Below are 22,601 nucleotides of genomic sequence, written 5' to 3' on the forward strand. Positions count from 1 at the left end.
ATATCTAAAGGTAAAAAAACAAAGATATATTTAAATTTGAATAATTTTATTTACAAGTTAAGAATAAATAGAATTGAAATTATTGAATATGTATTCAAACAAGTTTAAAAAACTCGAATTCAGTTAAGACATAAGGCGTGGCAGGAAGAGAAGGGCAAGCTTCGCTTGTGTCTGTAATTTCCGCGTAGGGGAATCCGTCTTTGTCCACGCACACGGTCTTGTCCTCAAGGCTCTGCATGGGGATGTAGCTGCCGTCTCCACTGCACAGCATCGTGAAAAGGTATCCGCTTTCTTGAAAGTATCTCGAGTCCCTCGCACAATCTATCAATTTTTGTTTAAAAAATATTCATTTCATGAATTTGTTATTAAAATTACGATAGGTTTTCTTTTTAATTTACTTTAAAATAACAATTGTATGTTTTTTCTTGTAGATTTTGTCAATAATTTTTTAAATAAAGTGGTAAAATAAACAATCCTTACAGCAGTTCATTCCACCAGGAGGCAACTGTCCCACCATGAAACTGCCAATTCTGCTGTTATCCCTCCAGGTGCAGTAACGACTGAAACAGAAAACAATAAATCTCCATCCACCAAATGAAGGGGGTGAGCGAGAACACGTACTTCCCGGATTCGAACTGGTATTCTCCGTATGAGCCGTCGTATCCGCAGTTTTTGGAGACGAAAGCGTCGCCTACGGTGCCGTGCGTGCGCATTTCATCCCTGATCACCTTCAACGCGTACTCGGCACTGTCACACCTGCGCAAATACGAGTCTCCTACTGCCGTGGCATTGTCTAAAAAGATTTAATGTTGAAAAATATAATTAATGTTCATTGAAAAAAAGGTAAAAATTGATAAAATTCTTATATCATGGCAAGATTCTTTGCAATTTATTCACTTTAATTTTCTTGTGCCCAAACTAATTAATTAATTTTTTTCTGCTCTGTCAGAGAAGAAGATGAAAATAAAAAATGGATAAGTTTTCAGTAATTTTTTTGCAGCTTATTTATAAAATTTGGAAACTCTTATTATTAATTGAAATTCAAATCTCCATTAACAAGTAAAAAATCCATGTCATTTTTCTTTCCTTAACTAATTCTCTCCATCATTTTATTAATCATCCTTCCTTAAAGACGTTAAAGACTTAAATTTTTATTTCCTCTGCCTTTAAAAAATCTCTTTGATTTCCTGATAAAAAATAATTGTTACGTACAACAGGGCAGCATTTGCATCATAGGCTCAGGGACGACCTCGCCCAGAGTTTGTCCGGTGATATTGTCTGCGCACCAGCAGACGCCAGAGTCGCACTGCAGAGTGTCAAAGTTTCCGTCTTCGGTGCAGTGGATGGTCACGTCCACGCGGCCTTGTTGCTTCAACGCCTCGATCTTGCGGCTGCACCCTGCAGATCACAGAAATTCAAGAAGCGGAAGCAAGAAAAGTTAGGGGTTTACACACCGCAGGTCATGTTCTCGGCCTTGCTCCACCACTGCTGGCCGAAAATCCGCCGCCCGTCCTCAGAATAACAGTAACATCTTGAAGAAATAGGTTGATAAAATTATTTTGATATAAAATGTTTCGGAAAAACAATTTTCTATCCAGAAGAGATAAATTGCTTCCGTTTAATATATTTTACCTTCCGGACAGTCGTTCTCCTTTGCACTGCACAGCGGAGAACGTGCCATCAAGTTCACACTTTGGCTTCCACAGAAGATCTCTGTGTTCGTAGCTCTGGCAAGTGCCTGCATTTTTTGCGGTTTGTGTGACATTCAAATTTGATTTTTAATTGATGCTGGTGGGAAACGCACCTGTGGCTGGCAACGCGCATTCTCCACTTTCGCAATCCAGACCAGGGAGACATTCTTTAGGGTCACATTCTCCGCCCAGCACTGAAAGCATATATTATTCATTTAAAGGGTAAATATGAAACGAACTTCTGCACTAATTTATTGCTCGCTACTAACATTTATTTTAAGAGACACGTATGACCAACGTAAAAAAATTCGCTTAAAAAATAAAAAAAATCGTCAATCTTTATTTTGGTTGTATATTCATTGCGGTGCATGGCAAACTACTGAATTCCTTTCCTTTGATAACACCCTATTTTTGTATAATAGAAAATTGGGGAATTTTGTTTAAAAAGGTTTTAAATCGAAGCAAATTTTTACAATCTATTTCAAAACCTCTCTAAAATGCTTAAAATTAGCCGATTAAGAAATTTCGGGTTAAATTAATTTTTTTACTTGGGAAAATCTATTTTAACTAAATTAATTTTCCTTTATGATAAATTTCAAGACCTTACAAATGTCAGCAACAAATTAGAAATATGAAAGAAACAGAGCTACAATCCGCAAATCGCACGGTCGACGTCACCTTTTAGCTTTGTTCGATTGCGACAAATGAAGGCGTTTATTTTGACACAAATTGGAGCAATAAATACCAACGTGATCGACGCAACCTGGGCAGCAACTGTTAACTGTCCTGTTGGGCCTCAGCAGGTTAGGATAGGGTCCGCACTCAGGTTCGCCCAAACAGCCGATGAAGCCACTGCAGGAAGGAAAATCGTTTTGCGCCGTCACGGAACCCAATACGGCCAACGAGAAAATCAGAAGAAGCTCTCCTTGCCTCATTTTGCCGAGACTGACCATGAGAGCCGAATGCGAGTGACGCGCCAAGGCTTATCAATCGAAATCCTTTGATAATAACGATATCTTTTCTACATATCGGGGCAGTGCGTCACAATTCGTAATTTCACATTTATTACGGCGTGATGCAGTTGATGCACGCAGACAAACTTTTGAAAAATAAATATTTTCCCTGCGGAGGACATGTTACAGCTTAATCGGCTTGTTATGTTAGCTTCCACTTCCCGGTTGTCTGTTTTAGATTTGTTGGATAATCAAATATTAAAGCCTGAAATACAATTTAACTTTGTTGCGACGAAAGTGATTGTAATTCAAATTTGTTTGAATTAAAATTAATTTAAATCTGCATCTAAAATCCTTAAATATAGAATAAAATACGATAATTAAATCATTTAATTTCAATTTAGATTTTAGTTTACTATTTAAAATCTTTTAAAAGGAATAGATTAAGAAAATGTGCATCTGCGGATGAAACACCTTCATATTAGCTATAAGTAGAGCATTCTTTTAACAGTTTTAATAAACACATCAATAGATTTTTAGTTACTAGCATAGTGAGACTTTGGTATACAAGCGACTAATATATTTTTGTAAATAAATATTATATATTTTGTTTCTATTGTGTGCTTGGGACAAATTTTCCTTTTTATTTTACTTTTCTCATCTACGGGTTATAAAAAATTCCCGATAAAATCACGCTATACAACGCCACAGCGTCGTTATCTTTGCAAGCACTACGTATGTACATAGTTCAAAATCGCGATTGTTGTTGATGAGTTATTTTTGTTGTTGTCAAAAAGAGAGATTTAAAAAAAGGAACACCTTCTTTTGTTTAAAATTTCTAAAATATAAAAATTTAAAGGTGTGTATTCGTGTGCTGTTAAGCAACAAATTACCTCAACAATGCAACTATTTTATCTAGTCCAAATTTCTGTTTCTCACTATTAAAATATTTCTAAAAATGTATTGTAGCAGCGTTTTTTTTTTTAATTTTTGCTTCACAATTCACAATAAGCGCAATTGTTTTCAGCAGCAAGAACTTTAGTATGTATGATTTTATAATCATTATACTATGTAATGGATCAGGCAAAACATGAAACACATTTAATAAAGCACGATTTTCAAATAGTGAAAAGTATAATAGCAGCATAAAGAGGATACTTCAGCGGATATGACGTTAGAATTAATCTAAAGGTTGAAAAGTGTTAGAAATAAATAGGTCTAGACTTATTAGTTTCTAAGTGAGTCCCTTTATTTTGGTTTTGAACAAAGCAAAATCAATGTCAGAGTATATGGGCTGGTTTGGAACAGCCGAATCTGGAAGATCTTTTGTCATATATCGGTCAGTGAGGCTACGAGGTAAAAAATAATGTACAACTTCTGACCTGTTTAGCTTTTGCAAAATCAAACGAGTGATCAGCTTAAACATGAAAGATCGCCTCAATTGGTCTTAAACATAGGAATGCCATTAAAATTAAGTGTATATCAGTCTCAGTTGGCATCTGGCATTTTCTTGAGCTCTTCTTCTCTCTGCTCCAGCCGTTGTTTCTGCCGAGTCAGCAACAGTTTCATCTGAAAAATAAAACAAATGAGTTGAAATTGAAGAGATTTTAAGTTTGTCGTATTTGATTAATTGGCCGAGGAAATTTAAAAAAATATGCATCTCATTTGAAACTATAAATATGTAAATTTGACTAACTCATATTTATAATTAATTAAATTGATCGATAAGGAAAAACTGAAATTTTATTCCATTAGTAGCTTAAGTGTGAACCAGGCATGTAACCAGCTCAGAAAAAATTAAATTAACTTGTACGTCAATTCTTTATGTTAGCAAAATATTCCAAGAGATTTACTAAGATCCCCACATTACATTGCATATAAATTGAAAATCAATTTTAGAGCCAAAGGCTTCACAAAATAATCACATTTATTTCCAATTTCATTGTTTTTTATATTTTGCCTTATTCCTAGTCTACTTTTGTGATAAATTAGTAAAATAAGACAAAATTAAGATTTTCCAGCTGCTCGATTATGCAAAAAAAAAATAAATGAGAAATTGGCAATCCATGTTCAAAAATTTTTTACTCACTTTGTGGTAGGTATGAGACTGTTCCTCAAGCCGTTTGATTTGGTTGACCGCCTCACCCAGGATCTCCATTTTGGTGCAGTTCTTCCGTCTTTCCTCCGTATGGAGCCTAGGCAGCAGCTTCATGATACGTTTGAACTCACTTACAAGGTTGTCCCTTCGAGTCTTCTCCAGCTCGCCCTTTTGCCTGCGCCGCTTAATCTCTTCAATTGACAGACCTTCGGTCTCGACAGGCGGAGGCGGAGTGCGTTTGCGACGTTTGCAGGGGCGTCCAAGCACACCACCTCGCCTCGTTCTCATGCTGTGCACCTTCGGGTCCATCTTCGTGTGATCCATTCTCGTTGGACGCAAAACCTGATGATTAAAATTTGATTATTTGAAAATCTAAGGGCGAAATGAATATTATTTCATTTTTTTGCTACAAATTGAAAATTGGCATGGGTTAAATTAGCACATTTTAAAACTAAACTGAAAATACAGAGGATTTTGCTTGTTACAAAGAAAATAATAAGAAAGAATTAAAACTGGGCGAATGTTTAGTAAATACGATTTTAGCAATTCAACAATTTACTGCGCAAAAACTAGTGGTGCATTTTTGCACATTACAAAATTGGGCAACAATGAATTCGCACAAAATTGTTTTTTATGAATTACAAAATTGGCAGACTCAAAGCGGAAACCATATATTCTAAGACATCTCGGATCGATTTCTGGTGGAAAATTGTGGTTAAATGGCTCACCTGTTTGCGTTTGCCACGGCAATGGCGCAGGTGAGGCTCCATCTCGCCCTCAACCACGACAGCAGAACAGTATTTGCACCTCTGGGCGCCGTGGTCACTCATTCGGTGGAATTCAAACTCGGCCTCGTCAGTGAACTGCTCGTCACACAAGTTGCACGAAAAGGATTGCTGGGAAGTAAGATATTTTTATTTGATTTGTAGAATAAAAGCTTGAAGTTGCGGTATTGGTCAACTCTCTGAGGCTAGAGTTGCAACTTAAAAAGCAAAATGAAGCCGTAAAGGATCATAAGTCGCTTAATTAAGCTTATTGGAGGCTTTTTAAAATCAACTCCACTTGAAGAAAGAAGAAAGTGTGCACTTATTATGTGGGAGGAAAATCTCGATTTTAATTAAATTAATCATTTGTAGAGCTATAAATTTGAATTTTTACAAAAATTCCTGTCTTATTGTCCTGAAATCAAGATGTGTGTCACAAGGTAAGGTTCCAAATTTATGAAATTAAAAAAAAAATAATTGAGTGCCCTAATTAAAACTGTAGCAAACAAAAATAATGAAATATTTTACTCCTTGTCTTTTTTGTAATAATTCATTGGTTTCACTTGTACATTAGTTAAAAATCGAAACAAAATCTGAATTGGCTACTTTCATCAAGAAACAAACAAGGAGATTACGCATCCTGCATCTATTATGTAATATCCATGTCAGGAATATAAAAGTGAATTAGTTTAAACTGTATACAAAATATAATTTTCTCTAATTAAAATTTACTCAAATGGATATGAAAATTGTCTGAATATTTTTTTACTAAAACGAAGAAAATCTTGGTTTTATTTAAATAAAAATGTCTGACAATAATTAAAAACTATTATGACTTAAACACAAAATAAAATTAATGAGCAAAACTATTCAATTAAATATTAAACAGCGAGTGATATTTTCTAGTTTGAAGCAAAAATATATGCGCTATTTCTGATATTTAGCAAATTTAGACCGTTTTGTTAGTTATAGACCTTTTTAGAAATTGTTTTTGATGGCTTTAAGTTTAGGGTTCGCCAAAACACGCATTTTTCCAGAAAAACACACTGCATTTTGCACCAACTGTTTTTTTGTTTATCTGCAATTCTCTCAAAAACATAAATCTTTTCTCGAAAATTGATTATTCTCAAGATGGATGACCAAAAATAGGGATTTTTACAAAATTGGTATGAAAGCCACTTGTTTCATCACATGACCAAAACTTTTAACGCTCATCGTAATTTTCCAAAATATCTTATATTTTTGGCTCAAAATGCGACCTATTCAAGGTTAAATTCAGAATAAACAAAACTATAGTGTTGTGAGGCCTTGCCGCAACTACAAGTAAAATAGCAATGTTGGGATGATTCCCGTAATTGTCATAGGTGGCAGTGTAAAGGTGAAGCTCGCCTTTACTGCACCTTATCCCTACTGCATTATTAGACTCGCATGGAAGCAGTCACATATCTTAATGTGGTATCATCTCCAACCTGGATTGGAGACAGTGTGAGATCAATCCAAATATGAATTTGTTATTGATGGAACCCGAAATGGGTTAATGGTGCTAATTGATTTGACGTTTGATAATGTGTTGTCCAATTGTTGATTTGTTATTATTTGATATATTGACTGTGATTTTTGTTTTTCAATAATTATAGTTCTGTTCATGAATACTACAATTCTACGATAATTGCCACAAGTCCCAAATAAATAAGATGAAGGATTGAGCCCTTGTTTAATTTGAGGCTCGAATCCCACCTGATTTTTTCGCAAAAAAAACTTACATTTTAGTGCATTGCAAAATTGGCGTACCCTGTTTAAGTTAAGGAAGCTCAGAAAAAAATGTCAACAGTCTGAATTTCCCATTACAGCCCTGGTTTTTTAATACCTCGTGTTGCTGGACATGTCTCTCATATTCATCATCAGTTTCCAGCGTGATTCTGCATCGGAGGCAAGATCTGGGGTGGACGATGCTAACGTGTCTTGCGACATCATCTCTCTGGCAGTTGAAATTTGAGCAGAAAGGGCAATCAATTTTATCATCATCAGAAAGTTCGACATCCACTTCGTCGTCCCCGTCGTCCTATAGTTGTTCAAAAATAACATTCTTTCAATCCTTTTGCGAATAATAATCTATTTGTGAAATAAATTACGATGCCTCAGCAAGTTCACAAATTTCGTTTCACGATCACGAGTTTGGAACTTGGGAAAATTCCAGACCCACGTGCAAACGCAAACGAAGAGCGGCATGTTTTGATCGTTGGTGAAAGTAGAGTTGTACCTCATCCCACGAGTCTTCATCGTCGCCATCTGATTTCTCCGGCGGATGTTCGTCGTCGTCATCATCTCCGAAACTAGTGCCGTCGCCGACGTAGCTGTTGCCCTCGAAGGCCGCACCTGCCGCAGACAAAATTGTAAGAATTCAAAACCAACGGCGATGCGCGTCATAACGCCACCGCCGCGAGAGGGCTGCGTGATGCAATGGAGACTGGTGAAAGAGCGCACACACACACACACGTGACAACAAACAAGCTTCCAGCGCCGCTGACACTTACTCATGTAGACTTTTGCCATAATTTCGCCAACTCTTTTAGGCCGGTAATTTGTAGAATTATTTCAGATGGAATTTAAGGTGTCTAAACTTAAACTAGTCCTTTTTAAGGACGATGTACAACAGCAACAAAGAGCGGAGCGTGGAGCCAAGCACGTGGAAGATGGGTTATGGTTTGAAGAAGGGGGAGGGGACTGATTAAAACCGGTTGTTGATATGCCAGTTTTTTATATTGTACCGGTTTCATTCAGGTCATACCGATAATTAATTCTTTGGAAGGTTGAAGGTATCATTCCCCTCCGGAAGCAGGGATGGAATGGTAAAAGGGCAAGGATTACTGTTTTATATAAATTCAGTAACATGCAGGAGTGCCTAAAGAGATAAATCAGAGGCACAAATTTTATAAAAGTCTTTTGAAAAATCTTGCAAACAGGTATACAGAGTATCTTAAGTAGAGCTCTGCACAGGTGGATTTTTTTCACACCCACGGAATTCTAAATTTGAACTCGCACCCTGCTCTACCCGGTTTTTAAACAGCAAACTTCATACTTTAAATTTTGAAATCCACCAGTTGCATTAAGCCCTTAGTGTTCGAAGCCGCAAACAGATGGCGCCACCGCATGCTTTGGTACAAGATTTAATTTTAATTAACTTCTGCTGCAATTCTAGACTCAATCCTGCTACTATGCATTCTTCACTTAATTTATTTTCTTTTGACGTGCTGAAAACCAAAATGAGTCCAGCCATTCACCGTAGAAACGTCGGAAAATGTTTTATATTAATAAATGTTTTACACGATTCTACGCCGATTGGCTTAACCGATATAGGTTTTCAGAACGTCAAACGAATAAACATTATGTGAAGAATGCACAGGGGCAGGATTGATTCTGAAATTGCAGAGCAAAAGTGCCTTAAAATCGAAAATATATGGTGGCGCCATCTGTTGGCGGCTTCACAAAATATTTCGTGGTTTTTAGTGTATAAAACCGCACCCGCATATATTATATTAAACCCGCAACCGCACCCACCATCAGAAATAACAAAAAACTCAACAAACTAAACCAACCAACCCCGCGGTGCGGTTAACCGCGGGTTTAGACCCGCACTTTTACACCCGTGCAGGGCTCTACTTCGCATCTCCTACCTTTACTTTCCTTACAATACACGCAGCAAACAACCAGCGAACAAGCGATGCTCATCCCCACCCCTTCCCCTCTTTTGGTGGCTCTTGCGGTGCTTCGCATCTACTACCTTTACTCTCCTTACAAGTATGGAACCAATTAACCGGTATAAAAACCAGTTTGGCTCAAGCAGCCGGTACATTTTGCAGCTAGTTTATATAAGCACCGCGAGATTTGAAATGATCTGCAGTATCTGTTTGGCTGCTGCATGTGGTAGGATAGAGTGAACGATAAGAAACGACCTGAAAAACAAATGAGGAAAACTATCCTTGAATAGATTTTATTATTTTTTTATTTTTCAACAAATATATATCTACAATAAAGGTTTATTAAAGATTTTCAAATGTTTTTTTATATTAAGCACGACGATAGTTTTACATTTTCTGCTTATACAATTAAATTAAGATTAAAAGGTAAGTCTTTTGAGATGTCAGTTTATGACAGTCACTTCACTGGCATTGTCATCATCTGCTTTTCTCTTCTTTGTGGGTGGAACTCCATTTTCTTCAGCGAGTTTGTCCTCCACAGGTCTGCTGAGGCGGCCAAAAACCATCCCCTTGCCGATTTTTCGTGCCTCTGTAACAAATCGATATTTTCTTTAACACCAAAAGAAACTGAATAAGAGGAAAATTGATATTTTTAAGCTTCTATTTCTATAGGTTAAAAACCCACGTGTATATAAATAAATTATATTTCTGACGAGTAAATGAAAAATATATCAGGGTGCACGTGGTGGATACCATTTTTCTTGTTTTATTTTTTATCTTTAAACCAGTTATCATAATTATTGAATGCGTGTAGCTTGTCATGTGTTAAATTGATCCTCAAATTTGGTTCAAATTTTACACTATCTTGCGAAGAGTAAAATTTGAGTTTTAAAAACTTTAATCAATTTAATTTTCATTTTATTAGAAATATTTAACTACAAGTAACAAAAAGTTATGAAATGTATATAAACTGATTCAATGCAAGAGGCGACGCTCTGCGCGGAAATGAGTTTAAAATGGCCACGTGGTAAAATTTTACATCTTAGTCGCGGTAAAATTGCGCATTGTTCAATTTCCAAGACTGGAATTCGATTTTTTTTCCTGTAATGAGTTAATCCAGACGTTTGTAACAAGTTTAGTGCTGGTTTAAAAATCTCTGCAGCTAATAATGTGGCTAAAAATTTTGTTTCATAGGCAAAAAGTGCTGCTGATGAGATTAAGGTAATCAGCTGCTGTACGTGCTATTTTGTTTTTCCTTTCACAATTTCTTTATTTGCTAACCAACGTGTCTTATTTTCTTGCAGAACATTACCTTTTAACGATTCTAAATTAAAGTATCTTCATTCTTTTTTTCTGTTGATATGAGTAATTTTCTTTTTTAAATTAATCCATGAGAAAGGATGATAAAACAAAATGAAGCTTACGCGCATTGAGAAGGACCGTCCTAGCAGCTTGCTTCATGCAGTTCTTGGCCGACTCCTCCGACAGCCCAAGCAGCATCGAAAAGTTTGCGACGTCATATGGCGACCTGAGGAAGGTGGAAGCCGCAGCGCCTGAGGAGAGCACTAGGTTGCACTTGCCACGGCCGACGGCGTGCAGCGCGTGTGCCAGGGTGATGGCGTTGCGTCTGGTGGCTGAGGACGCGATCAGCGGCGAGTACTGCGCCTCAAAGTAGATGCCCCGCTCGCCAGCCTGACGCACCACCTTCCGCGCCGCTTTCAGTGGCGCGCAGTCGCTCGCGTCGAAACTCACCATGTCCACTTCCATCACAGAACACGCGTGCTGCGATAGTAACAGAATGTTTTTTAAACTTCATGCTTCAAAAACGAAGCAAACAGGGTTGTCGTAAATCGTAAATATTCACTTAATAACAATTTCTTGCAGTTTTCAACTAATATGTATCGATAATGAATTTGAAAGTATTTATTTTTAATTTAGGGGAGGTTTTGGTGTGAAGTGGGGCGACAGTTAAGCAAAGCATGTTTCATAATGAAAGAATGTTAAAATATAGACGATCCCCGAAATTCGCAAAAAAAAATTGATTAGACATTGTGCAAACAATCAATTATTTCCTCTTATTCATCAGTTGCGAATGCTCTAGTGTTTGAAGCTACCAATGGATGGCGCTAGGGGTTACTTTAGATTTTAATGCACTGCGATATCCGCTGCGATTTAAGACTCAGTCCTGCTACTGTGCATTCTGAACTTAAAATTATTTCTTTTGATGGTCTAAAACCGAAAATCAGTCAAGCCAATCGACGCAGAATCGTAAAAAGCATAGCATTAGAAATACAAAAATCTTTGCTGAAAATTGAAAGTAACAGCTGGCGCCATCTACACCAAGGGCTTTCGCAACTGGAGAATTGGATAACAAAATTTCCAGGTGAATAGTTGAGGGATTTATTTCCCCATTTTGAAAGCGAGTTTTTCCCTTTTGGCTCAGTTCAGCGTGATTTAATGTTTGTATTTTGATCGTTTTTGCAGACATCTGCTAGCATAGTATGCTATTTCTTGCTGTAATATTTATACGAGTTCTTTAAATTGTAAGACTTTGGCAAGAATAAACAACATTAAAAAATTACACTACACCATAGTCTATTTATTCTGTCAGTATATTCGTTTCAGTGTAAAATAATAATTATTTTATAGTAGTAAAATCATAAATAAAACGTTTGATGTAAGTTTTATTTGGCTATTATATTTCTCTAGCTGATCTGAAATCTTAAGAATTTTCCTATTTTTTACTATACCAAATGTTTACCCTAGCTTTAAACATAATGTTAAAAAGTAAAGTCTTTAAAAAATAAATAAATATTGAATAAATATTTAAATTATTTTTGAAAAAAGAAACATACAGAAAAATTTAAGTACACATTAACATGTTAATATAAATTGGTTAACAAATAGTAATCAATTTATACCACATACTACCAATCTTTCAAATCAGTAAATTTGTCGTTAACAATAAAAAAAGTACATCGATTTCGTCAAATGGTGTCCGCGATGGACTTCATAATATATGATATTTGAGCAATTACCAGGTTTAATCCGACAAGGATTTCTCCGATCGACCAAAAAGTTTCATGGCGTCATAGTTTTTATCGGGGTAAAACACTCAATATCAATTATTTGTCAGTAAGTCATGATAAGAGATTTTCTTTATCTGAGTTCTCAGAAAGGAGATTTAATTTTACTAGCCTTAGTTCAGAAGGAAGAACACCCTGTTCAACAGCGCTAAAACGTATCCTCTAGCACCCCATTTCAAAAGAAAAGTCTGGGTGTCTGATCAGACTATTCGTTCATGAACTCTCGTGTTACGAAAAGCATAAATTTACTCTTTAAAATAAACTTTTCATTACATGCACGAGAATTTTTATGAGGGATGAAGGAGTGACTGGTTTGACAAAATTATTATTTATTTGTCGCTCATCACCTCCTTTTTGTCCAGTAATGAGAAGCTGGACGTTTTCGACGACCTCTGATTCAGAATTTTGGAGATAAATGCTACTGATGAGTCCTGTACAGTGCATGCTATTTAATTCGCCCTCTCGGAATTCTCACTTAAATCTTTCCACACAGGGTAATTTTAATTTTCATGCTTTTCCAATAATTGACGCAAACTATTTTGTTTGCAATTTAAATAACGGTTTCCAGAGCTCAGGTTAATATTTTTACTGACTCTCTCTGAGCTCATACCGCTCTGGGAAAATCAATAATCCACCATTGACAAGGTGTGACTCGTTATAAAAGTAACAATAAACTTAGCTTCAAATCTTACCTGAAATGCTTGAGGGTTAAGAGGCTGCACAGCAAGAATGTCATATTCCATCGCATTGGAGTTTTGGGACTGAAATGTTCAATTTATAAATATAATTTCCAAAATTAGCGTGAAATGTAGAAGATATACCACTCTATAAGCTTGCAGGTTGTCCGAAATTTGCACAGTCAGTCTTTGTAGAATCTTCAGTTTTCCTTCAAACTCCTAAAATAAATGCAATGATCCAATTAATTTCAATTTTTCTCTCAGGCTTCTAGTACAATCACAATGACACAAATTGAAAATGGATCCCAATTTTCACCTTTTGCAGAGCAGTGAGATCCATGGGTGGAGGAATGATGGCGGCCCTTTTCCCCTTTTTTGCAAAAACATCAACATCGACCTCCGTGCTAACAGCCACCAGAGAGTAACCAACTGAAAAAATGCAAATAATAATCTTTTAAGATACTTGAAAACAGTCGGCGGCCGCTTCTCTTACCATTTTTAGCGGCCAAGCACAGGTTTCGGACGTCCGCCTTGTTCGGCGGGCGCAAATTCAGGTCGCAAAAGCCCACAGACATGTTTTGTTCAGATTTTGCAGAGGTAGAATAACTATTTTACAATATAAACCATGGAATTCAGGGCGCACTAACCGGCAGAACGCATTCAAGTCTGAAAACAACGTGCTCGTGATGATTGTTTACATTTTTAAAACTGCTGGCACGGCATAATACCGGTACAGTTGTGAGGAAAACTTAAAAAAAAATTAAAATTGTCTACATGTATTATATTATGTTCAAATCTTGATACCCTGCAATGTCTTATATAGATAAAATATCCAGATTTTGATAACGTGTTATGAACATATTAAAAATTGGAATTCGATTTTTTACTGATAATGGATTCTGAAACTACCGGTTTATTGGTTTCGGTTTCTCTGGAAGGCGTGGTGCAGTGTTTTGCATTCAACAGCTGATTCCAAAAACACAGCGGGACTGGGGGACTGACCTGATCGAATGAGACTGTCGAACAAGTTAAAAGAATTTTCCAAAGGAATCATAATATTTTGTCGTGAAGTGTCAGACATCTCCTTCACAAACAGTGCTGAAATTCGGAACTTTGACACCAAAACAAGTAAAATACATTTTAATAATATGTACAATCGCGATTACAATATGTACATACATATATGTACACACAACAGATGATGCTATGGATGATATCTCTATTCTTCGTTATTCGTAGCGTGTTTATTCATTAAAACTTGAATCCTTAAATCTTGTGATTGGCTGCAATACATAATACTCTAATCTAAATATTTCCCATATTTTTTCCAAAAATTTTTTTCCGAGAAAAAAAGACTTCAAACTTAGCAAACTGTCTCCGAAGATATTGAAATTCAGAATTTATATATATTCCATCAGGAGCAAAATTACCCTCATAATTCGCATTAATTATGCGACGAGAGATATACAAATAAAGCGAAAAATAACTGACAAAAACCGTTCAAGATTTCGAGTAATTTGGTAATTTGATCAAATCTGTAATTTAAATGATGCATGGTCCTTGGTTAATTATGCTCAGCGGAAATGATGAAAGAAATCATGATTTTTAATAGAGAGAAAGTGGTGAACGCTTGTTTAGAACGCAATCTTTACAGCTAAATTTCTCAGAAATTTAAACGGTGGTAAATTTTAGCTAACTTCCAGTTTTTAGAGGATATATTTAAGGAGCAGGTGAAAATTTGAATATTCTTATATTGATCCATGTAAATTTCATAATCTTTTACACATCAATAAATATATTGTGCTTTAATTTTAGTTTTAGTATTAAATTATAATATCGCTGTGGTAGCCGCAATTGTCTGTAACTTCTGACAGAGGGTTGATTTTTAATTTTTACATCGATTGTGACGCGATATTCAACACTCGAATATGTTTAAGAAGAAATGCGTTAATTTTAAAGCATGATTACTGATTTTGTAATAAAATAAATTCACAAATTGGTAAAATTTAACTCAAATGAACTCTTTTGTCGAATTGTAGTGTCTCAACGGGGGTTCTACCGTAGCAGGGGAGGCAGAAACCGCAGCCGCAACGCCAGGGCTTGGCACGACACCCCTGAGATGGCATCTGGCAGCACCGAATTCGCAGAAGACCGCTCTCAGTTTCGGAATCGACCTCCTCGCGGTCTGCGAGGGAGAGAAATCGGTTTGCATAATATATTCCCTCAAATCCTAATGGAATTAGAATAAAAAATTAACAATTTCAGGAATGCACTACAGAAACCTATCTTTGAGGAAGCGAGACGGCGACTTTGCCAGGTCGGATGGGAGCCGAGAAAGGGGGGAGAGAGGGCCGAATAGGAGGCAGGTAGAGGAGGAGCAGCTGAGGAAAAAGTTGACTGTGACCCTGGACCAACGGCGGGCTGAGAGGATTTCGGAGATGCTGGCGCAGACGGAAGGGCAAACAGTGGCCGCCGGCTTTGAATATCACAAAATTGGCGAGAGCGAGTTCAAACGGCGCTTCCTGCAAAACCTCGAGGGCAACCTGAAGGGCCGCAGTCCGCCATTTGAGCCTATGGTGCAGGACATTGAGCTGGATGATAACCTCAAATTGGACTTGAAGAGGAAGCAGATGGACTTCCGATATATCAAAATGAAGCAGGATAGAGCCAAATTGCCCGCTGCTGATAAAAGGGCCGAGGTTGTCGACGCCGTCAGGGAAAACCAGGTCGTCGTCATCAGCGGAGAGACAGGTCAGATCTCATTGTCATACACATCAAATCTGCATTTCTTTGTTATATTTCCTCGTTAATTAATTTGCTAGATATTTTTTATTCTTGAGAAAAGCGATTTAAATGTTCAAAAGAAACGATAGTTTTATATTTTTGTGCAATTTGAATTCGCTCTGCTTGGATTTTCTAAGGACTAGTGAAATTTTAAGAGGAGAAAAAGATTAAATATTTCGATCTTGAACTGAAAAGCAAAATACCAATAATATAATTTCAAAGGTTGTGGAAAAACGACCCAGGTTCCTCAATTCATCTTGGATGACGCAATAGAAAGGGGCCAGGGCTCATTGTGCAGGATCATTTGCACGCAGCCGCGCAGGATCAGCGCCGTCAGCATTGCCCAACGCGTTGCTGAGGAAAGAAGTGAGAAACTTGGCAAGAGCGTCGGCTACCAAATCCGCCTTGAATGGTAATTTATACATTTTTGCAGTTATTTACTGAGATAAAAAAAAAAACAGCTGCTGAAAAGAAATTAAAGTTGATTTTTTTTAATTTGCGAAATATATTTAGTTTTCTTTAAAAAACTACTACTTTGGTTAATCCATAATTTGATTTCTTTGGAAAATAAGCAAAAATAATTATATTGTTGACTCTAAACTTTTTTGTAGTATAAATATTATAGCACTTTAATGCACTTTTTACATGCCCAAAATTTGAAAAGATCATCCTGGTTAATCTCCTTTTGTACCTGCACAAAATAAAAATCGAACAACTCACTTATTAGCACATGATCATTGTCTGTTTTAAATAATTATTAATAATTTTACCAGCGCTTTGCCGCGACAACAAGGCTGCATCCTCTATTGCACAACAGGCATTCTTCTGCAGTTTCTGCAGTCAGACCCAAATCTGAAGCTCACCACGCACATTGTGATCGACGAAATTCATGAGCAGGACATCCTCAGCGACTTTATCCTGACAATCGTGAAAGATCTCCTTCCCAGGGTAATTTCGGCCTTTTCCTAATCACTCTGATCATTCGGCTTATTATTTTGCTTTGCAGAGACCCGACCTGAAGGTGATCCTGATGAGTGCCACCCTAAACGCTGAGTCGTTTTCCAAGTATTACCACAACTGTCCTATGATTCACATTCCGGGGTTCACACACCCTGTCACTGTCTACCACCTTGAGGATGTGCTCAAATTTACTGAGTGAGTTTGATTTTCAATTGATTAAAACAAACATTAATAGTATTCATCCAATATTGCCGTCTATCAATTTCCTTTTGGCATTTTTTTTAATTTCTATTTAATTTATTTATACAGGGCTTAAAAATTCTAACCAGCTGTATTTTTTCAGTTTCAAAATTGAAGGAAAAGCGAAAAAGAGACCGATCTGGACCAACTACACGCGAGACGGCAAGGAACGGAAGGTGGCCAACATGAAGTACGAGGAAATGATGGGTCCTTTCCTGAGGTACGAATCTGACCATTTTCACATCACCGCGGCAGCTGATAAATTGTTTCTCAGGCACCTGAAGTCCAAAGGCTACCCTGAGCACGTGGTCCAGTCGCTGAGTCTTCCTGAGAGTGAAGAGATGAACATGGAGCTGATCACCGCCTTGATCAGGTACATTTGCCAGAGCCAACCTGAAGGAGCCATTCTGGTCTTCCTGCCAGGCTGGGACCAGATCTCGAAACTGCACAAGATGGTCACTGAGAGCAGCTTCTTTTCAAAGAGTGAGTTTGCAAGGTAGTGGTGTTGATTTCGCAAACTGACGTGTTTGTGATAGGCAATTTCCTGGTGCTTCCTCTGCACTCTCAAATGCCAACCATCAACCAAAAGGAAATTTTTCTCCGACCACCAGCTGGTTAGTATTTTTAATGCATTATATTCTATAATAAATCCACCACTTTTCAATTCTTCTGGAATCATAATTTTAATTGAGCAAACATTTTTACTATATCAAAATAAAATTCAAAGATGTTACAACAAATTAATTACAAATAATATTTTATTTAATTTGTAAGTATTTCGGCATTCAGGTTTGTATAAAAATGATTATACATTCAAGGGGTGAGAAAAATTATCATCGCCACAAACATCGCAGAGACGAGTATCACCATTGATGACGTGGTTTACGTCATTGACAGCGGCAAGATAAAAATGAAAAACTACAACGTCGAGGACAACTTGCAGACTCTACTGCCGGAGTGGGTGAGCTTTGCCAACGCCAAGCAGAGGCGAGGCAGAGCTGGCAGGTTGGTGATATCTTCAATCGGGTTATTCTTTATTTTTAACAAATTATTGACTATTGCTTTGATAGAGTGCGACCTGGCGTTTGTTACCACCTCTTCACGCAGCGGAGAGAAATGGAGCTGGCCAACTATCCCATTCCTGAGATGCTGAGGAGTCGACTGGACGAGGTCATCCTCCAGGTCAAAATCCTGCAGCTGGGCAAGGTGAAGCCATTCTTGGCCAAAGTCATGCAGCCGCCGAACCCAATCGCTGTCGAAAACGCCCTCCGGGTTAGTTCATCTTTCATAATTTGAGCTTCCTTTTCAGTTTAATTTAAAATTGCTAGCTAATTGTATAAAGTATTTTACGTTTTATTTAATTTATTCGCGATATTAAAGTTACTTTATGAAAATTTAGATTTAGAGAAGTTTATTTTAAAAATATGTAATTTAATCCATAATTCAAAAAATATTAATTCAACAAAATTTTATTTGAAAGTTCCATTTAGATGGTTAGTGATCAGACGGTTCAGACACATTTCACTTTTACAATCATGCGATGTTTATTATTTTATTATTTGGAAACTGCCCATTTTCATCTTTTGTAGTACCATTCTTTATTCCCTTTTTTACAGTTGTTAAACGTTCTAAATGCGTTGGACGAGGATGAGAACCTGACGCCACTGGGCTTCCATCTGGCTCAGCTGCCGATGGACCCTCAGCTTGGCAAGATGATCCTGATGGCATCGCTGTTCCGCTGCCTCGACCCTGTGCTCTCCATCGCCGCAAGTCTCAGCTTCAAAGACCCGTTCAACCTGCCCCTGGGCTGTGAAAAGAAGGTGGACAAGCAGAAATTCGAGCTGTCACGCGGCCAGAAGAGTGACCACCTTGTCTTGTCCGAGGCTGTGCGGCTGTGGGAACAGGCCGACGCCTCCGGAGATGGCGGCAGGTTCTGTTGGACCAATTTTCTGTCCTCCAGCATCCTTGTCATGATCAGGTTATTGCGTTGAATTTTAAATTCGCTTCTAGTTCTCACTGAATCGTTTGCAGGCGAATGAAAGGTCAGCTTGCGGAGCATTTGAAGCGGATGAAATTCGTCGACTCCACAGATCCGAAAGATCCAAACCTGAACATCAATTCCAAAAATTACGCGCTTATCAAGGCTGTCGTTTGTGCTGGTCTTTACCCCAACATTGCTGTCCTCACGTAATTTAATCTGATTTATTTAAAATAAAATAAAAAAAACTGGAATTTTTTTAATAAAAAACAAAATATATTATCAAACGGAAATTCAATCAACAATTTTCTCTTGCAGAAAGGTGCGGAGAGAAAAGAAAGTGTTGCGGACTGCGACTGAGCGGAGGGTGGCGCTGCACCCAAAGTCCGTGAACAACTTTCCTGAGTCGTTCGAGTCGGTGTTGTTTGTGTACCATCTCAAGCTGAAGAGTGCCATGGTTTACCTGCACGATACAAGCATGGTCTTCCCAATGCCGCTTCTCTTCTTTGGCAGCTCACTCAGGCAGCTCCGGCAGGAGCAAACCCTAGTCACCATGGATCAGTTTGAATTCCGTTGCTCGCAGCAGACAGCCGACCTCATCATGGTGATTTTTAAAATATTTTCCCTTTAAAATATTAATTTAAAATACACCCTGGATAGGAACGATTTTTTAAAATTCAAATATTCATTGCTCCTTGAACAGAATTGTCAAAGAATATATTTCTCGTTTTAGGAACTGAGAAGAAGACTGGATTCTCTCCTTGAGTACAAAATCACGCATCCCCACACTACTGACTGGAACTCAAATCTGGCTGAAAAGTCCCTGATTCAGTAAGCAAATGCGTTTTTTTTATAGTAGAACCAATTATTTATGGACTATTCTTACAGAGCCATTGTGGAGCTGATCTCGACTGAGGACAAAACCCCGTACTGTGTGAGTGATTTTGAGGACGACTCTGATTAAATTTTTGCAGTTTTGTTACCGTTATGAATATCTGTATTAAATAAAACTCAAATTCACACTGAAATTAAAATCACCTTAATTTATGAAAAATCCTATAATTTTTAATGGCGTTGATAAAATTCTTGTTAACAATTATTTCGTAAAATTTTGCACATCAAGTCAAAAGCTTTAGACTGAATGAGTTTGATTATTGCAAACAAACTTCGTTTTAAAGAAAACCAAAGAAGTTTTTTTCTGTTAGATTTTATCAGACACGACTTCTTTACCAGTTCATGAAATGCAATTTCTAATTTTTGAAAGAAAATAAATTACCATTCTATTTTTCCGCTTTTGGCAAGAAACAGACCCTTAAAAAGGCCATGCTACGCCTGAGTTCTTAAAATATTAACACACGCACACAATAGGGATTTAAACAATTAGAGAGGCCTATACATAATACAGCTTGGAGGAGGGAATCTCGTTTCGTGTCTTGAGACCGCTGATTTATCGGCGCGAGAGACAATGGCCGGCTCATTCTCCGAGGATAATTGGGCGTTTTTGTCGGCGGCACGCTGCTTAATTTAAAGCGGCGGGGGTGCGGGCCCCCCTGCGCCACCCACCCCCCTGTTGCTGCGGCCCTTGAGCGGGAGCCGCTCGCCGCACACAATGAGAAGGAGGGCGAGCACAAAAGAAAGGCCAAACGGTGTCAGCGCGTTGATTTATTCGCGGCCGCGACAACGACGAATATTATTTATTGACTTGGCTCGAGCTCTGCAGGAATTGTGTTTTCGCGCGAGCCCACATTCTTTTATTTCCGCCCGCGTCGGCCGTGAATCAAAACCACGCGACACAAGAAAACTTCGCGAATAATTCAGCCGCACGCATTTCTCGAAACAGGAAAGATTCGTTTTTTTATATAAACAAACCTTTCAGTTTATTGAACGGTGAGGAAATCCTGATTGGGAAATAGATATGCATATTACAATAAGTGTTTAGAAATTTTACAAATTTATTATTCTATGTCTTGGCTGACTTTCAAGTAGATTTTAATCAGGAAATTCAATCTGCTACTGATTTTTATAAAAAGCCAAGAAATAAATTTAATACTCCATTGTCCATTTGTTCTCAAAAGAGTAGCTTGTCGCGCAGAACATTTTGTCATTTATTTTATGCTTGGAAAGATCCAATTATGTGTGGGTATATTAATATGAGATTTCTGTGAAATGATTCGATCGCACCGTTGGTTCTCTGGAGTCGTCGAAACAATATATTGAATTCATTGTCACAAAGCAATAAATTAATTTTGAGCTTCTCTCCAGCCGCGAGCAAAGAGATTTGAAAACTGACCGCCGAGGAAATTAATTTATCGAAATACGTGTGTGCGTACGACGGGATCTTTTGTGTGCTTTTTCGATTGGGCCGTTTGCTTTCTGCTGTGATCTGGCGTAGAACTCTCGTGTTGGGCCGGCGGCTACGAGGCAATAAAACGAGACGCACACACACACTCGCTCGCACATACAGCAATGCTTTATTCAGCATGAAATTGAATATTTGCATCCGACGCTCACGGCGAGGCCAATTTTACGGTTTCACGCACCGCGATCGCTCGGCGCTCGTTCGCCTTTATCTGGCGCGCGCGGTCCATTGTGGCTCGATTGGCTCACGTCCAGTGTGTGTGTGTGTGTGTGCCCGCCGAGCAAAAAACCAACAATCTCCTGGTTGGAAACCGCAGCAATCCGCGCACGCGGCGGCTCCTTGCAAGAAGCCTGTTGCGAAAGTCGCAATCTATCAATTGCATTACTCACGGCAAATCAGCCGCGCTTGATATAAAAAGACCACCAATAGGCATTTTACTTAAGTAAATATCGCTTTTACCGGAAATTAAACACACACCCACACAAATAACCCTCTCTGCTGCAGGAGTTAACCACTAAAACTCCATTTAACAACAAGGGTAGTGTATTGACAAAATGGTTAAACAATTTTTTACACTAAAACCCTGTCCAGGAGAAAAAAAATCCAAAGTATATAAGCTCAGACTAAATACCCAACAATTAGAATAAATTTTCCGTTTCACTGAACTTAATAAATTTTATATTTATATAAACTAACAATTAATAGGTCTCTTTCAATCATTAAGTAATATTTTAAATAAAATTACAAAATTTTTCCTAGAAACCACTCATTCACGTAGCACAAATCAAATTTAAATTTATATCATAATTAATATATAGCTACATTTTGCTATGGTTTTCCTGAGTTTTGTGGCGTCAGCAGTGCAGACGTGCTTGATGAAACTTTCGGCTTTTATTCGGCTTCCATTTTTCATCAGCGGAGATTGGCTAGCTCTCTCGCTCGGCCAGTCAAGCTCTCGTTTGCTGGTGTCGATTTATTACCTCGTCAAGAAGAAGAAGGAGGATGCTCGTGAAATGAGAAGGCAGCAATAGATCGAGCTAAAAAAAATAAGCAATGTTGTGTCAGATAAACAAGATGAAAGTGAGAGGAGAGGAAACAACAACAGATAAAGTTGCTTTCATTGAACTGATAAACACCTTTTTTGCAATTTTAAATCGCAAATTAACTTAATTTTCAGTTTACAAAAGGATTCAATCATACAAGAAATTAAAAATGAACGAAATAAAAATGAAACTTCTCTAGTACCTGAAAATATTAACAAATATTCGTATTTCTTAAAAATAGCTACTAAAACTGGATTTAATTTTATTTCT

At 37.6% G+C, this 22,601-nt stretch overlaps 4 protein-coding genes across 4 annotated transcripts; 1 reads left to right on the top strand and 3 right to left on the bottom strand.

Moving 5' to 3' along the window:
- Nucleotides 1-79: 79 nt before the first annotated feature.
- LOC135941085 (thyroglobulin-like) lies at nucleotides 80-2,641 on the bottom strand. The gene is made up of 8 exons (XM_065486354.1): nucleotides 2,437-2,641; nucleotides 1,805-1,885; nucleotides 1,633-1,738; nucleotides 1,455-1,531; nucleotides 1,213-1,398; nucleotides 622-793; nucleotides 481-560; nucleotides 80-321 (listed from the first exon to the last, which is right to left on the bottom strand). Exons 1-8 carry the CDS (start codon nucleotides 2,624-2,626, stop codon nucleotides 95-97), a joined length of 1,119 nt encoding a protein of 372 aa, XP_065342426.1. The 5' UTR covers nucleotides 2,627-2,641; the 3' UTR covers nucleotides 80-94.
- Nucleotides 2,642-3,868: 1,227 nt separating this feature from the next.
- On the bottom strand, nucleotides 3,869-8,217 carry LOC135938525 (uncharacterized). Its single transcript, XM_065482200.1, has 6 exons — nucleotides 8,041-8,217; nucleotides 7,767-7,882; nucleotides 7,374-7,568; nucleotides 5,471-5,638; nucleotides 4,734-5,084; nucleotides 3,869-4,213 (listed from the first exon to the last, which is right to left on the bottom strand). Exons 1-6 carry the CDS (start codon nucleotides 8,057-8,059, stop codon nucleotides 4,133-4,135), a joined length of 930 nt encoding a protein of 309 aa, XP_065338272.1. The 5' UTR covers nucleotides 8,060-8,217; the 3' UTR covers nucleotides 3,869-4,132.
- Nucleotides 8,218-9,493: 1,276 nt separating this feature from the next.
- On the bottom strand, nucleotides 9,494-13,645 carry Rpp30 (ribonuclease P protein subunit Rpp30). Its single transcript, XM_065482201.1, has 6 exons — nucleotides 13,461-13,645; nucleotides 13,284-13,396; nucleotides 13,112-13,186; nucleotides 12,983-13,051; nucleotides 10,629-10,986; nucleotides 9,494-9,793 (listed from the first exon to the last, which is right to left on the bottom strand). The coding sequence occupies exons 1-6, from the start codon at nucleotides 13,540-13,542 to the stop codon at nucleotides 9,648-9,650; spliced, it is 843 nt and encodes a 280-aa protein (XP_065338273.1). The 5' UTR covers nucleotides 13,543-13,645; the 3' UTR covers nucleotides 9,494-9,647.
- Nucleotides 13,646-13,957: 312 nt separating this feature from the next.
- Nucleotides 13,958-19,956, top strand: Rhau (RHAU helicase). Its single transcript, XM_065482196.1, has 16 exons — nucleotides 13,958-14,095; nucleotides 15,007-15,171; nucleotides 15,233-15,718; nucleotides 15,974-16,163; nucleotides 16,525-16,699; nucleotides 16,758-16,906; nucleotides 17,055-17,171; nucleotides 17,226-17,434; nucleotides 17,488-17,565; nucleotides 17,770-17,956; nucleotides 18,022-18,223; nucleotides 18,568-18,929; nucleotides 18,983-19,138; nucleotides 19,248-19,533; nucleotides 19,663-19,760; nucleotides 19,818-19,956. Exons 1-16 carry the CDS (start codon nucleotides 13,978-13,980, stop codon nucleotides 19,891-19,893), a joined length of 3,054 nt encoding a protein of 1,017 aa, XP_065338268.1. The 5' UTR covers nucleotides 13,958-13,977; the 3' UTR covers nucleotides 19,894-19,956.
- Nucleotides 19,957-22,601: the final 2,645 nt, after the last annotated feature.

Source organism: Cloeon dipterum, chromosome 3, assembly GCF_949628265.1.
Source record: "Cloeon dipterum chromosome 3, ieCloDipt1.1, whole genome shotgun sequence".
Lineage (NCBI taxonomy): Eukaryota > Metazoa > Arthropoda > Insecta > Ephemeroptera > Baetidae > Cloeon > Cloeon dipterum.